The 13,722-nt window shown below is 40.0% G+C and overlaps 1 protein-coding gene across 1 annotated transcript; it reads left to right on the plus strand.

The window, feature by feature from the left end:
- The first annotated feature begins 2,892 nt into the window (after positions 1–2,892).
- LOC125309694 (trace amine-associated receptor 13c-like) lies at positions 2,893–3,897 on the plus strand. Its single transcript, XM_048266773.1, has one exon. It carries the CDS (start codon positions 2,893–2,895, stop codon positions 3,895–3,897), a length of 1,005 nt encoding a protein of 334 aa, XP_048122730.1.
- Positions 3,898–13,722: the final 9,825 nt, after the last annotated feature.

Raw genomic sequence — 13,722 nt, forward strand, 5'->3', positions numbered from 1 at the left:
AAAACAATGACTCATCAGGAAACCACTTTAAAGTCCCCCTTGGTAGGATTTCCCCCTCTGCTGGGGAAGTTGTGCATTATGCTATTTCAAACTGTGGAAAAAAGTAACGATAAAGCAAATGGATTTGTTTACAAGCTAGCGAAATGGTTAGCATAAGTTTGGCTAACTGTTTCACTACCATCCAAATGATTTCTGAACGGCTTTATTAAGTTGAAATAGTTGCGAAGGTCTCCTTTAACAGGGCTGCCAACTTTTCAAAAAACCTTGGAGTGAGATTTGGTGGGGCCAACCAAAATTTTGCTGCGGAAATTTTTGTTTGGCTCGTTCAGCATTATACCATACAGTGCAGGGACCAGGGTCCCAGAGTTAAATTAACATTGGTATCAAAGGGATCTAGCCTAATGCTAGGACCATGGGCGATGGAGGCATTCTGAAAGTGGGTGGGACATTTCAGGGGGGGGTATGGGGGTCCTCCCCCAGAAATTTTTTTTTGGACTAGATGCAATTTCCTAAATTCTGGTACATTTTACCAGGTTATTTAGATACTTCTATATAACAAAATAAAGCCAGCCTACGAAGTTCATAAAAAGTAAATCATGCATAATTTAAAAATATTCAATATATAGGCTACTTGGCTACGCAATAAGGTTTCCATTACAGCACTGCGGACGTTCAATGAACGCATGAAAGCGGATAAAGTAAATGAAATATCAAACTAAAGCGAAAATGTCATGCTTATGAAGGCCTACCATTGTGCAGTCTAGCTGTGGTTAGTGACGTGATGCTGTTAATGGGGAGTTTTACATAAACCTATAGGTTATTATTTATTTGGCGTACAAACAGCACTGGTATTTCGCACGGCAATAGGGGGTCCAAACTAACAATTTTAAAAAGTGGGTGGGTGTTTTGTAAGAATTTAATTTCAAAAAGAGTTTGTATATTTTAACTTTTAAATGCATCAATCTGGTGCACTTTTAAAAATAAATTCAGAGGTCAGACTTGCTTATTTTTATGGAAATATTTGTGCTGTAGCCTAAGCTATTTTGCACTTCAGAATAATAACCATGCATACACAGGTGGAATAGTTATGGTGATATTGCAATAAGTTCACAACCACAAAAACATATGGTCCATTTCACAGTTCAGAAATGTTCAGCACTCCATGAAATTATGCAGAAGTGGTCACCTGTGTTTTTCAGCTAGTTCATTTAAGATAATATATTGGTCATTGCAATGGCCATAGCCGACAGGCTATTACTTTTTCAGGATGTACCCATATCTGCATGATGTGAATGTTTGCATATGGCTTATGTCAGGCTTTATATCAATATTTGTGTCTCCTTATTTGATTTTCTTTATATTTTTGCATTAATGTCACTAGAAAGCATGGCAATATAAATATATTCATTTATCTATATAAGTGGGATTGGCTGGAACCTGACAATATAAGAACCATGATAGTGGGATAAACTACTGAGCAATTTACAAAAATGTATGTAGGCCTACTGACAAATAGTTTACATTAGAATACATTATAATTTCGCCCCAATGAGGCTATGTAGAAATGTGTTGCAATTTCAAAAACAGAGGCATGCTTTATATCCTCGTATTCGGTACGGTTTGCTGTTTATTGTAATATTAGGTTTGCCACATGTTGTGTGAAGGGTTAGTGAGATATTACAACCGAGAGTAATGGGTGTGCACTGTGTGCAAAATGCAAATATGATTAGCCTAAATTGCACGTCGGTTCAATGATAATTTTCTCGCGAACCATTTATCACAGCAACTTGGCGCTAATATCATTGGAAAGCTTAGATTCCGCTCGTTCACATGATGTGTGATATCATGTATAGGTTTAGTTTAGTTGAACCTCATCTGCCAGGTATTTGACCTACCACGTTGACACTTCAGCGTGAAAAATACTCAAACCATAGGCCTACCTGAAGCCGGGGGAATGCGCCTGGGATGGCTTTTGAAGTAGCATCGCAAATGAGAGAAAATTTAGAAAATTCCACAGACAGGGGGTGCTCTTGAACCCTCTCACCGTCTCTGAAAGCATAACCGTGGCTCAACAGGTAGATCTACAGGCTAAACTAATTTTTCAGGCATCTGACCGACCGGGTTGACACTTCAGCGTGAGAAATCGTGGGTGTGGCGTGTGAGTGTGTGAAACTAATCAAATGCGTAGTGTCTCACGGCCAATGCGTGAGAGTTGGCAGCTATGTTTAATACTTACTTCAGAATGATGTATTCACTGAAAGTAGGTCCCCTCGATCCATGCAAGTGACAAGACGTTTATTCTGCCTTCCAGATGCCTTCCATTATGGCGATTCTTTGTGCAGTGACCTGTCAATCAACTGGGGTGGCACCTGAGGTGTCTAATCAGGGTATCCAGTGCTATCTATTCTGCTCTTATAAGGCTACTGCTAATACATTACATATATTTATATTTCATTTAATAATGTAAACCATACCACTTCCTTAAATGTGTACTACTGTCTACACTACACTATATCTCTTATAGTGTTTATACTACCTGTCTATACTGTGAATATCACATTGCAGTTTTCTGCTTTTTTGCACTTCTGGTTAGACGAAAAATGCATTTTGTTGTCTCTGTACTTGTACTCTACACAATAACAATAGTGAATCTAATCTAAATCTGAAAATAGTGTAGCAATGCCACCTAGTGGAAATTAGGAGAGCATCATTTCAAAAATTCATTATTATCCTAAATGTCACACGCACCAATTGGGTGGGGATTATGTCCAGACTATAAAAGCCATGGACTACAGGCTACGAAAAGATAACAACACTGAGGACACTGATGTGTAGGACAAATGCACTGTGAAATCATTGTAAAAGCTACGTGCTAACTTTTTTCATTGTCAAATGGAATATTATGATGATAAATATGACATTATAGAATATTGTTTTCCTCAAAGTAATTTATCTTGTACTCGGAAGGCTCGGACAAGAAGTGAGTTTGTTGTAATGTATGTTTTCTTTTCATCAATATCAGTGTTCACAGTCTTTGTAAACTTGCTGGTGATCATTTCCATATCTCATTTTAAGCAGCTGCAAACTCCAACCAACCTCTTCATCCTTTCCATGGCTGTTACAGATTTATTGATCGGTGGAATTTTGATGCCAGTCGAAAGCATGCGACTAGTTGAGTCATGTTGGTTTCTTGGGGAGAGCCTTTGTAATTTTTACCCAGCTGTAATGACCATACTTGTGTCAGCATCACTTGGGCATTTAGTGTTTATAGCTGTGGATCGTTATTTAGCTGTTTGTGAGCCCTTGTTCTATGCATCCACAATGACAGTTGGAAAATCTGTGACATGTATAGTAATATGCTGGCTCAGCTCTGTTCTATATAACTTGACTCTTTTGAATGTAAATGGGAATATGAACAACCCTCATAGACAGAGTAACTGTGTTGGAGAATGCTTGTTAATTATTGACTTTACATGGACCATGAGTGATGTTGTAATCTCCTTCATATTGCCATGTTCCATATTGTTCACTCTATATCTAATTATTTTCTTTGTGGCCAGAAATCAGGCAAGGGTCATAAATGCCCAATCAGAGAGTATTTCAAACAATGCAAAATGTGTCATCTCAAAGAGCTCTGACAGGAAAGCAGCCAAAACACTTGGTATTGTGATTTTTGTTTATCTCTTGGGCTGGATCCCATATAACATCAGCATTCTCACAGTAGAGAGTGATTCTGTTGCAGCGTATGTGTTATCATGGCTCCTGTACATGAATTCATTTGTAAACCCTATTATCTATGCCTTGTTTTACCCATGGTTTAAGGTGTCAGTTAGATACATTGTTACTTTAAAGATTCTGCACACATCATCATCTCATCTGAATCTGTTACCGTCATGATCCTACTTGTTTATGTTTTGGGAATTATTCAATTGTAATAACAGCTGAGTATTGTATGCATACATGAAGGTGCCAGTCTATGTGGTAGTAAGGATGTTATTGCTGTGGCTTGTAGTCTATTTAGTATGTACTGTATGCATTCTCTGTTTACTTTGAACCATTCACTGCCAAAAAGGGGTTTCTAAAGTAGCTTTAAAAGATTAATGTAAGAAACTGTACATTTCAACAATAGAAAAGTGAGTATGCTGGAAGCATTACATTTATGTTTATGTGAACATTATACATTCTAAATACATCTTTGTAAAACTGCTTGTTGGCCTCCTTGTAAGCACATGTTACACAATCAGGTTCTATACTTAGGCCATGAAAACCCATTAAACATTAATGTCCCTTGTATGTATTTTAGCACTATCATGGTTATTATGACCGCCAAGAGCAAGCCGCGGTCATCATATAGGTTTAGTCAGATTTTTTTTTTTTCTTTTTTTCATGCCCAAATTTCCGTCAATGATTCCCCGACACTGAAAGACCGGGTACACGAAACTTGGTGGACATGTAACCCCACATGGATAGCATGGAACCATCGTTTTTCGTTTTGATCTGTAGCCCCCACTGAATTGGACCTCCGAAAGGAGGGTAGGGCAGACACAGTTTTCTGTGAATATCTCAAAACCGTAGGGTTTAGGAGGACCATTTTTTTTGTATGTTGATCTCAAGGGGCCATGTCAACCCATTCCATAACCACTCATTTCATGTATAGCCACCTAGTTAAACACAAAAAGTAAAAATGAGGTGGTGTAATTGAAGGTATCTGTGACCTAACATAGTCAAAACTGCACGAAATTGGAAGTGTAGGATCACTATGACACCCTCTGTATGCACGCCAAGTTTTGTGGAATTCCGTTCATGGGGGCCACACAAATAAATTAATTTATGTTACTATACACCAACTGGCCTGTAGGTGGCCGGAGACAGTTTTCTGTGAATATCTCGAGAACCGTAGGGCCTAGGAGGTCCACCTTTTTGTATGTTGGTCTTAAGGGGGCATGTCAACCCATCCCATTACCACTTATTTCATGTATAGCGCCACCTAGTTAAAAATTAAAAGCAAAAAATAAGGTGTTTTCATCTCAATATCTCTGGCTGACAAGGTCAAAACTGCACGAAATTAAAAGTGTAGGGATCATTATGACACCCTCTGAATGCATGCCAAGTTTTGTGTACTTTCGTTCATGGGGCCTTATAATAAAATAATTTATGTGTACATTTAGTGACGACACCAACAATGATTCCCGGGACACTGAAAGACCGGGTACACAAAACTTGGTGGACATGTAACCCCACATGGATAGCATGGAACCATCGTTTTTCGTTTTCATCTGTAGCCCCCACTGAATTGGACCTCCCGAAAGGAGGGTAGGGCAGACACAGTTTTCTGTGAATATCTCAAAACCGTAGGGTTTAGGAGGACCATTTTTTTTTTTTATGTTGATCTCAAGGGGCCATGTCAACCCATTCCATAACCACTCATTTCATGTATAGCGCCACCTAGTTAAACACAAAAAGTAAAAATGAGGTGGTGTAATTGAAGGTATCTGTGACCTAACATAGTCAAAACTGCACGAAATTGGAAGTGTAGGATCACTATGACACCCCTCTGTATGCACGCCAAGTTTTGTGGAATTCCGTTCATGGGGGGCCACACAATAAATTAATTTATGTTACTATACACCAACTGGCCTGTAGGTGGCCGGAGACAGTTTTCTGTGAATATCTCGAGAACCGTAGGGCCTAGGAGGTCCACCTTTTTTTTTTGTATGTTGGTCTTAAGGGGCATGTCAACCCATCCCATTACCACTTATTTCATGTATAGCGCCACCTAGTTAAAAATTAAAAAAAAAAGCAAAAAAAAAGGTGTTTTCATCTCAATATCTCTGGCTGACAAGGTCAAAACTGCACGAAATTAAAAGTGTAGGATCATTATGACACCCTCTGAATGCATGCCAAGTTTTGTGTACTTTCGTTCATGGGGGCCTTACAATAAAATAATTTATGTGTACATTTAGTGGCCGTACACCAACAAGGATTCCTGGACACTGAAAGACCGGGGTACACAAAACTTGGTGGGCATGTACCCCCACATGGATAGCATGGAACCGTCATTTTTTGTTTTTCATCTGCAGCCCCAGCTGGACTGGACCCCCCGAAAAAGGAGGGTAGGGCAGACACAGTTCTCTGTGAATCTTTTATGGTATGTTGGTCTCAAGGGCCCACATCAACCTGGCTCATAATCACTCATTTGTGATTTGCCCCCGGTAAAAATGAAAATCAGTAGGATTAAAAGAAAGCCAAAATAAATATTCATCATCATGGCTGCATTTTCAGTATTGGCGAGAAGTAGTCGTTTGTCCACTAGATGGCGCATCGTTGCAGTGAGGCGTAATTTTGTTGGAAGTTAAAGTGGGTTGGAAAAAAACAATGGGCAGCTTCATATACAAGGACTGTAATTTACCGCAGCGAACATCTAATAAGGATAGGGCGATGTTCACATGAAGTGTAATTCCCATTTCTTCTTGAAGCCGAAATAAATCTGAGGATGTTTATCGGACATGCTTGGTTTTACTGCAGGTACGTTAATCTTGTAATATCAATAAGGACCTAGGTAATGTTACCGTTAAGCGTTGGTTGAGTGATGGAGGCATTTGATTTATTGCATTTGTAGAAAACTATAAATGCGGTTATACCAAGCAAATGTATAGCAGCACTGTTTGTATCTTTCGACTGTCATTTATTGCCGCGTGCTACAAAAAATCATTCTGTGCAATGGAAGATTTACCAACGTTACACCGGTCTGATACAGTTTTGCCTATACATGCGTGAGACTGAGACGCCTGTTTATTTTATTTTAAGTGCGTGCAGGGTGTGAGAGGGGAATCGATGTGCTTTGATTACAGCTTGGTAGTTGTAGTCTGTGAAATTAAAAAGCACGTGTGTGTGAAGTATCCAAACAATGACACCTTCATTTCATTATGGCTGCTTTAGCAAAACACCTTAAGCTACTGTGTAGTGGGTCCCATTTAGAAGTGGCTACTTCATTCGCGCTTTCCTTGACTCATGGAGCTGCGTGAATGTTATTACAACTTTTCGCCCGCGATATGACAGTCCGGCTTGATACTGTAAAGCGTAAGCCATTGGTTTCAAAAGGAGATTTTATTTGTGTCGCCAGCATAGCCAATTTATGTTGTAAATAGGCCTACCTTATAATCCTACCTGTAGCTTAGGGAAGCTAACAGCTTTCTATTAGGATCTAGTTTGTTAGTTACCGTTTTGTCATAACTCCCTGATGCATTTTGCATTTAGAATAGCCAGAGCGTGTATATCTCAATCGGGAAAATTAAACAATATCGGGTGCCTATGGACTAGGCTGGGTGAACCCAGCCTGATCTGCCCCGCTATTTATTTTTTTGATTTCTTAAAAGATTGAGCTTGGTCTGATGAAAGCCAGACTAGCCATGGACCTCAGTTAAACAATGCAAGGGAACATGAATCAGCCTATATTTGCACTAACAATAGCGGACAAAAGCTCTTCAACTTTGGCCCGTTAAAATGTGTATGAACAGTCTAGCGACGCATTTCATCAAGGCCCATTTGGACATGTCAGTTATTTGCACCACTGGTTAGATGTAAAACAGCATTTCGTTTCAGACTAGGCTACTGTTACTTAATTTGTGCATTAACAATAACGTTTTCAGACTACTGTTACTTAATTTGTGCATTGACAATAAAAGTATTACATGAACTAAAGATGACTAAAATCTTATGTAGAAGAAGAAACATTCACAAAAAATCCATCCATCCAAAAATGACCTTTGTTTTGGTAGCTGTTGAAAACGGCATGGAACTGACGATGAGATGACGAGAGATGTTTTTGTTTATAAATAAATAAATAAATAAATAAATAAATAACATTATGCTGATACCTTTTGCTTTTCCCAAATACAATGTAGCCTACAGGTGTAAGTGACCTTTCATCAATCCAGTTGCAATGGATGAACTGTGATGAACTGCCCTACTTGTGATTGTTTAGAGATTTTAAAGGTTTTATAACAATTCTACATCTTCTTTGGCTATTCTACAATCTATTCACCTTTTCAGCACCAGTAGGGTACTTTCTGTGCAGCCGCACACACACACTCAGGCATGCCAAACAAGCATACACAAAAGTTTCAAGAGTGGGGGATGGAGTAAAATATGGAGACAAATTGAAGTGTGATTTATTTTCGCGGAACGGATGTACAGGACTGAGCGGCGGTCATATTTTGTACCGCTATGCGGTACATCTAGTTATTATGTTTTATTTACGTTTATTTGACAGGGACAATGCTCAATATATACAGTTATTGGGTCAGATTATAGCCACAACAAGGCTAATTTACATCTGTTGTCCCTGGGGAATGCATGTGGCTCTCATGAGCCACACAATGATTAACACTGGTTTGTTGTATTGTATATTGTTTCAGATCAATACTGAGTTCACTACTACTTCTCCAGTCAAAGTTTGTGCCACAGTTTGACTAACACTCTGTAAATCTGCTGAGGGTACTTGCAAGGTGATCTAGAGGGCAGGGCAAGAGGTGGAGAAACTACAGTGGCTGCCAGGTGGCTGCCATGATGACTGCAATGGCTTGGGCACACTGGGTGTGTTGCGTATAAGTATAAGTATAAGTATATATACTTTTTTGATCCCGTGAGGGAAATTTGGTCTCTGCATTTCACCCAATTGGTGAATTAGTGAAACACAAACAGCACACAGTGAACACACAGTGAGGTGAAGCACACACTAATCCCGGCGCAGTGAGCTGCCTGCTACAACAGCGGCGCTCGGGGAGCAGTGAGGGGTTAGGTGCCTTGCTCAAGGGCACTTCAGCCGCGGCCCACTGGTCGGGGCTCGCACCGGCAACCCTCCGGTTACAAGTCCAGAGTGCTAACCAGTGGGCCACGGCTGCCTGGCTGCGTGTGCACCATGTTCCGTTGCTTTACCAACAAAGAAAATAAAGGAATTAGCAATTGCTGAACTGCAGACATTCTCATTGTTTTTGTCCCTACTGAACGTTTGTACCCAAAAAAATAAAAATAGTAGCCTAGAAATCTAGACGCACCTTAGCCGCAGCAAATGTAATTTGCAGCCAGGGTTGTCTAGCAACTCTCCAATGGCTTGTGAGCTGGAAAAATTGAACTTCAATCAGGCCAGTCACATTGTGTATAGAGTGGGTGGGCGGGCTTAACATAATGATGGCAGATTTGCGACGGTTCCATGTGAATTCCCTGCTTGAAAACAAAGAAGATGGATGCTGCTGCTGGTGCAACACTAGTTATGTTTTTTTTAAGTTGGCAAAATGTGGGAAAACGCATGGGACTCATAAGTTGTAGTGCTATCCTATCACATGCAGAGGGAATCTGAAAGACAACCATTTATCCCTCCCCTCGGATTGAGCACTGCGAATGGTGAGTTCCAAGACCTTACATCGTGATGTGGGTCTGGCTTGTCAGGCCATAAAAATAGGGCCAAGGTTGTAAAAAGATTGTCCTTTAATTGTCCTCATACGATAAAGATAGGAAAGAATCCTGTACAATTTTATGCAACCAATGATTCATCACTCCATCACCATTGCAGCAAAAAAGCCAGTATGTTGTTAATAAAAGATGCTTTGAAGGCTATGGACTCTAATAGGTACAGAGGCCAGGTCAGGGCCTATGACATACCCAAGGAATGAGAGGTGTTGTCTGATGGAACTCACACTTTGGTCTGGCAGCTGCAGTGTGCTGGTGTGGCATACTGTACATTTCTACATGTATTTTTGGATGTATTCTCATTTTACTCTCTCTCTTGGGTGTTTTATAATTAAGCAATATAGTACGAGTGAGATTGGTCATGGATATTCCCACGGCTGTTGTTGCCTGCGCCACTCGGCCTCCGGCCTCGTGGCTACGGCCGAACAACACCCGTGGGAATATCCATGACCAATCCCACGATCACGAGTGCTATATTGCTTTTATACAACAATTCTACAACAAACTAAATAATCTGAAAACACCCCATTATTGTTTAAAAATGTTAATTTCGACATCGTTCTTACGCATCAAAAATAGTTCCCTTTTCAATAGACAGCATCTTGGTCGCTAGGTAGATCCCTCGTTACGGGTCTTGGTGGTTTACATTGTTTTCTTGAAAGAAATGTTGAAAGTCGGGCTGAAATCACATTCATATCTAGGTTTGCTGAATGCATGTTACAAGGACAATGGGCCATGTCATGTAAGGGACATGGTACTGCAAAAAAACGGAAACATTGTCTACATTGCAGAACCACTCAACTTTATTAATTTATGGTGAATAAATGTTATATTACTGTGCACAACCTGGCGTGGACGATGCTAGCATCGTTAGCAGCGTTAGCTAATTATGCTAACGTTAGTCTCCTCCAAGTGACAATCATATTATACACAATGCTGGCAATGCTAAGAACAATTAGCATCCTCGTTTATCTTACTTACATTGAGTTGACTGTGTGGCTTAATCCACAGATGTGGTGAAGCACTGTTTCGTTATGGTTTGCTAAGGAGTAACCCATTGCTTGAAATAGTGGAGAGCTGGGATGAGAACATTGTGTCAAATCTTCGCATTGTATCGCGGAGTGATTTATTATTAGCTGTGCAAAGTCTGAGTTGAAATGTCCAGGGATATTTCAACTCATGGAACGTCTCTCGGCCAATCAGAAACAAATAAATAGTTCCATAGAACCCAATTGTTGTATAGGAACAGTCAAGATCACATTAAGAGCTGATTTATTTTCACTTGACAAAAAGAAATACATCTTATAGTACACTGACATGGATAAACTGCAATTAATAGGTTAAAATAAGTTTGAAATTCATCACTTGCTAAATCATTTAGAATTAGCAGCATTGTTCATTTGAACTATTGCACACCAGTAGCAGGCTATCCCCCCATGTTTAAGGTTAAATTGTCCTGCCTAATGAAAATGTAAGCTCAGATAATGATAATGAGCCTATTGGTGATGATTAGCATAATCACCTATATTGATCATATTATAGGAGCTGCTTGGCCAAAATGGACAATGTTAGTATGTTTTTAGGGGTTACTGGAGATGCTGAGTCCATATCTGACATTTTCAAGATTCAAAAGCACTATTTAAACATGGTTTGGTCACGTTCTTACTCTCATTAAGCTGATTTTGCTTTGAGTTTTTGGGGGCAATTTAGATGGATTTTTGGAGGATAAAAATGTTCAGTGTTTAGGAATAATTTGGATCCTCAAGTTATTTCTGAATTCCATAATAATTTTGGAAATAGCTATTCACTGGCCCTCTGCTGTGACTCACAATTGAGTAACAAAGGGAAGAACTAGCCTCTAATACTCCTCACTGTCCTCATCCGTTGTCCTGTCGTCATCTTCTCCAGAATCTTCATCCCTGTCCTTCTGCTCGTTTTGCTGTGTAAATATATTGCCACATGTAACATCAATGCCTTTGCAGAAACAATAATTAGTACAGGCCAGGCCTGCAGCTGCACAGCTGCACTTTCCAAATGTACACAGTTTTAACCCGGCTTTGCAGTTACAGCTGATAACATCTAACAAATCAGGAGGAGCAACAGGACTTGAATCGAGGGTGGGCGAGTTCCTCTCCTTTCTTCATACCTGTCTTCTTACTCCATCCAAACGCGGTGATATCCACAGCCGGTGGATCAGGACGGTCTGCTGCTTTCCAAAGCAGCACCTGTAGATGGGCACGTTTTTGGAGGAGCAAGTTGCATTCTGTACACTGTAAAAAATAATAAGTAATGGTTACTTGAAAAAAGGGTGGAAACTCGTTGCCTTAAATAAGTTAAGTAAACAAAACTTTTCTCTTCCAAGTTATGTTTACTTGATGTCTACAAGTAATGCTTACTTAGAAGAAGTTATCCTTACTTAAGACTTTAAAGTTCTGGTTACTTACTTCCAACTAGTAAAGTTTACTTCATGCCCTCAAGTCAAGCTTACTTGAAACAAAGTTGTATTTACTACTGTTAAATGAGTTACCCTTACTTTAAGTTGTAAAGGGTACTTTATGTTGGATAGTAAAGTTTACTTGCAGAATATACACAAATAGTTGGCACTATTAGATTAGATAACTTTATTGTCATTTTGCAGAGTACAAGTACAAAGACAACAAAATGCAGTTTGCATCTAACTAGAAGTGCAAAAAAAGCAGAAAAATGCAATCTGATATACAAAGACAGGTGGTTTATAAAGTGATTTATTTTGGCGGAGAGAATGTGCAGGTCTGAGAGGCGGTCATATGTTGTAGCGCTTTGAGGTACATCTACTGTAGTTCAATTTCTTCTCTACTCTTCATGAATATGCTCTCACTGTTGCCCTCTAGTGAACCTTCTGATACTTTGTTAAAGCATAATTTAACTGTCTAACAGTACTTGTGCAGATCAATTGCCAGTTCCAAAAACATACTGTATCCAATTTATGTATCGCTTTACATGACAAAAAGCACTAAGATACTGATAAAAAAAAAACACACTGCTCCATTACTGTACCTTTTAAAAAATATATGGAATAGAACTGAGTTCAATGCAAACAAACCAGCTAATAGGCTAACTGAAAAACACACCATGCCAATCTCTAGGTATGGTGAAGGGTATGTGATGATGTGGGGTTATTTTAATTCCAAAGGTCAAGGGAACTTTATCAGGATGCATATCCTGGATCCATGAAATAAGTGGCCTTTAAAAATAAAAAATCTGCCTGCCTCTATGGGAATTTAACATAGGGGTCAAATACTTATTGCCCCTGTAATTTAAGGAAGAACATTTATTTATTTATGATGAATACATTCTTCATTCACTAAGAAAATTGGTATCCTTAAAGGTTGGATTTTACTCATTTTTTTAATTAAGGCATTAAGATAAATTTCTAACAGATGATCAAAGTCAACTTTAGCATGGGTTCAAATACTTATTCTCCCCACTGTATATATGTATATATATATATATATAGACACAGAACAAAACAGAACAACAGATAAATAATCAGAGGAAAGAAATGCCACTGATTACAGCGTTTATCTGCCTGTGAGTGCTTGTGAGTCTCCTAATGATCGGTGGCGTGCAGAAGATCATGGGCTCAGGGGCTGCTTAGAGCTCTGAACTGATCTGGAAGCCGGGCCCCACTCAGCTGCTGCGCTGTGCTGCACCACCTCGTGTCGCACCGCACTGCCCTGACTCTGTCTCATGCTTGGCTGAAGCCCAGGCGGAGTGACATTTCACTGAGGCCCGGGGGCAGGGGGGTCACCGAGAGGACCCCTCACTCATGGAGCGATGACAGGGGGACAAACCTGCGAGAAATGTCACTGAGAGCCATGCCACGCTGAACCGTTCAGACCACACACACACACACGCACACACACACACACACACACACACACACACACACACACACACACACACACACACACACACACACACACACACACACACATTTTCACCCTCTCTTAGTCTGCTTACATCTCTCTCCCTGTCTGCTCCCCACTCTCTTTGTCAGTCATCGGGAGGCAGATTGCCACCCAGGACTCCCTGCCCAGCCCAGCCTCCAGTCCACCTGCTGTTGCGGTTTGTGTCGCCAGTGTAGGCTGCATCCCTGAGATTAAATGTCAATCACCCAGATCTCTGAAGTTAGGTTGTTGTGGTGTGAATTCTGCATCTCATTTGGATCAGTCACATCAACACAATGTGTTTCAATATAGTCTCTCACATAAA

Source organism: Alosa alosa, chromosome 2 (genome assembly GCF_017589495.1).
Source record: "Alosa alosa isolate M-15738 ecotype Scorff River chromosome 2, AALO_Geno_1.1, whole genome shotgun sequence".
Taxonomy (NCBI): Eukaryota; Metazoa; Chordata; class Actinopteri; order Clupeiformes; family Clupeidae; genus Alosa; species Alosa alosa.

What these genes read in the sequence shown, in the direction of transcription:
- LOC125309694 (XM_048266773.1), top strand. Translation starts at nt 2,893, where the DNA reads ATGGAATATTATGATGATAAATATGACATTATAGAATATTGTTTTCCT.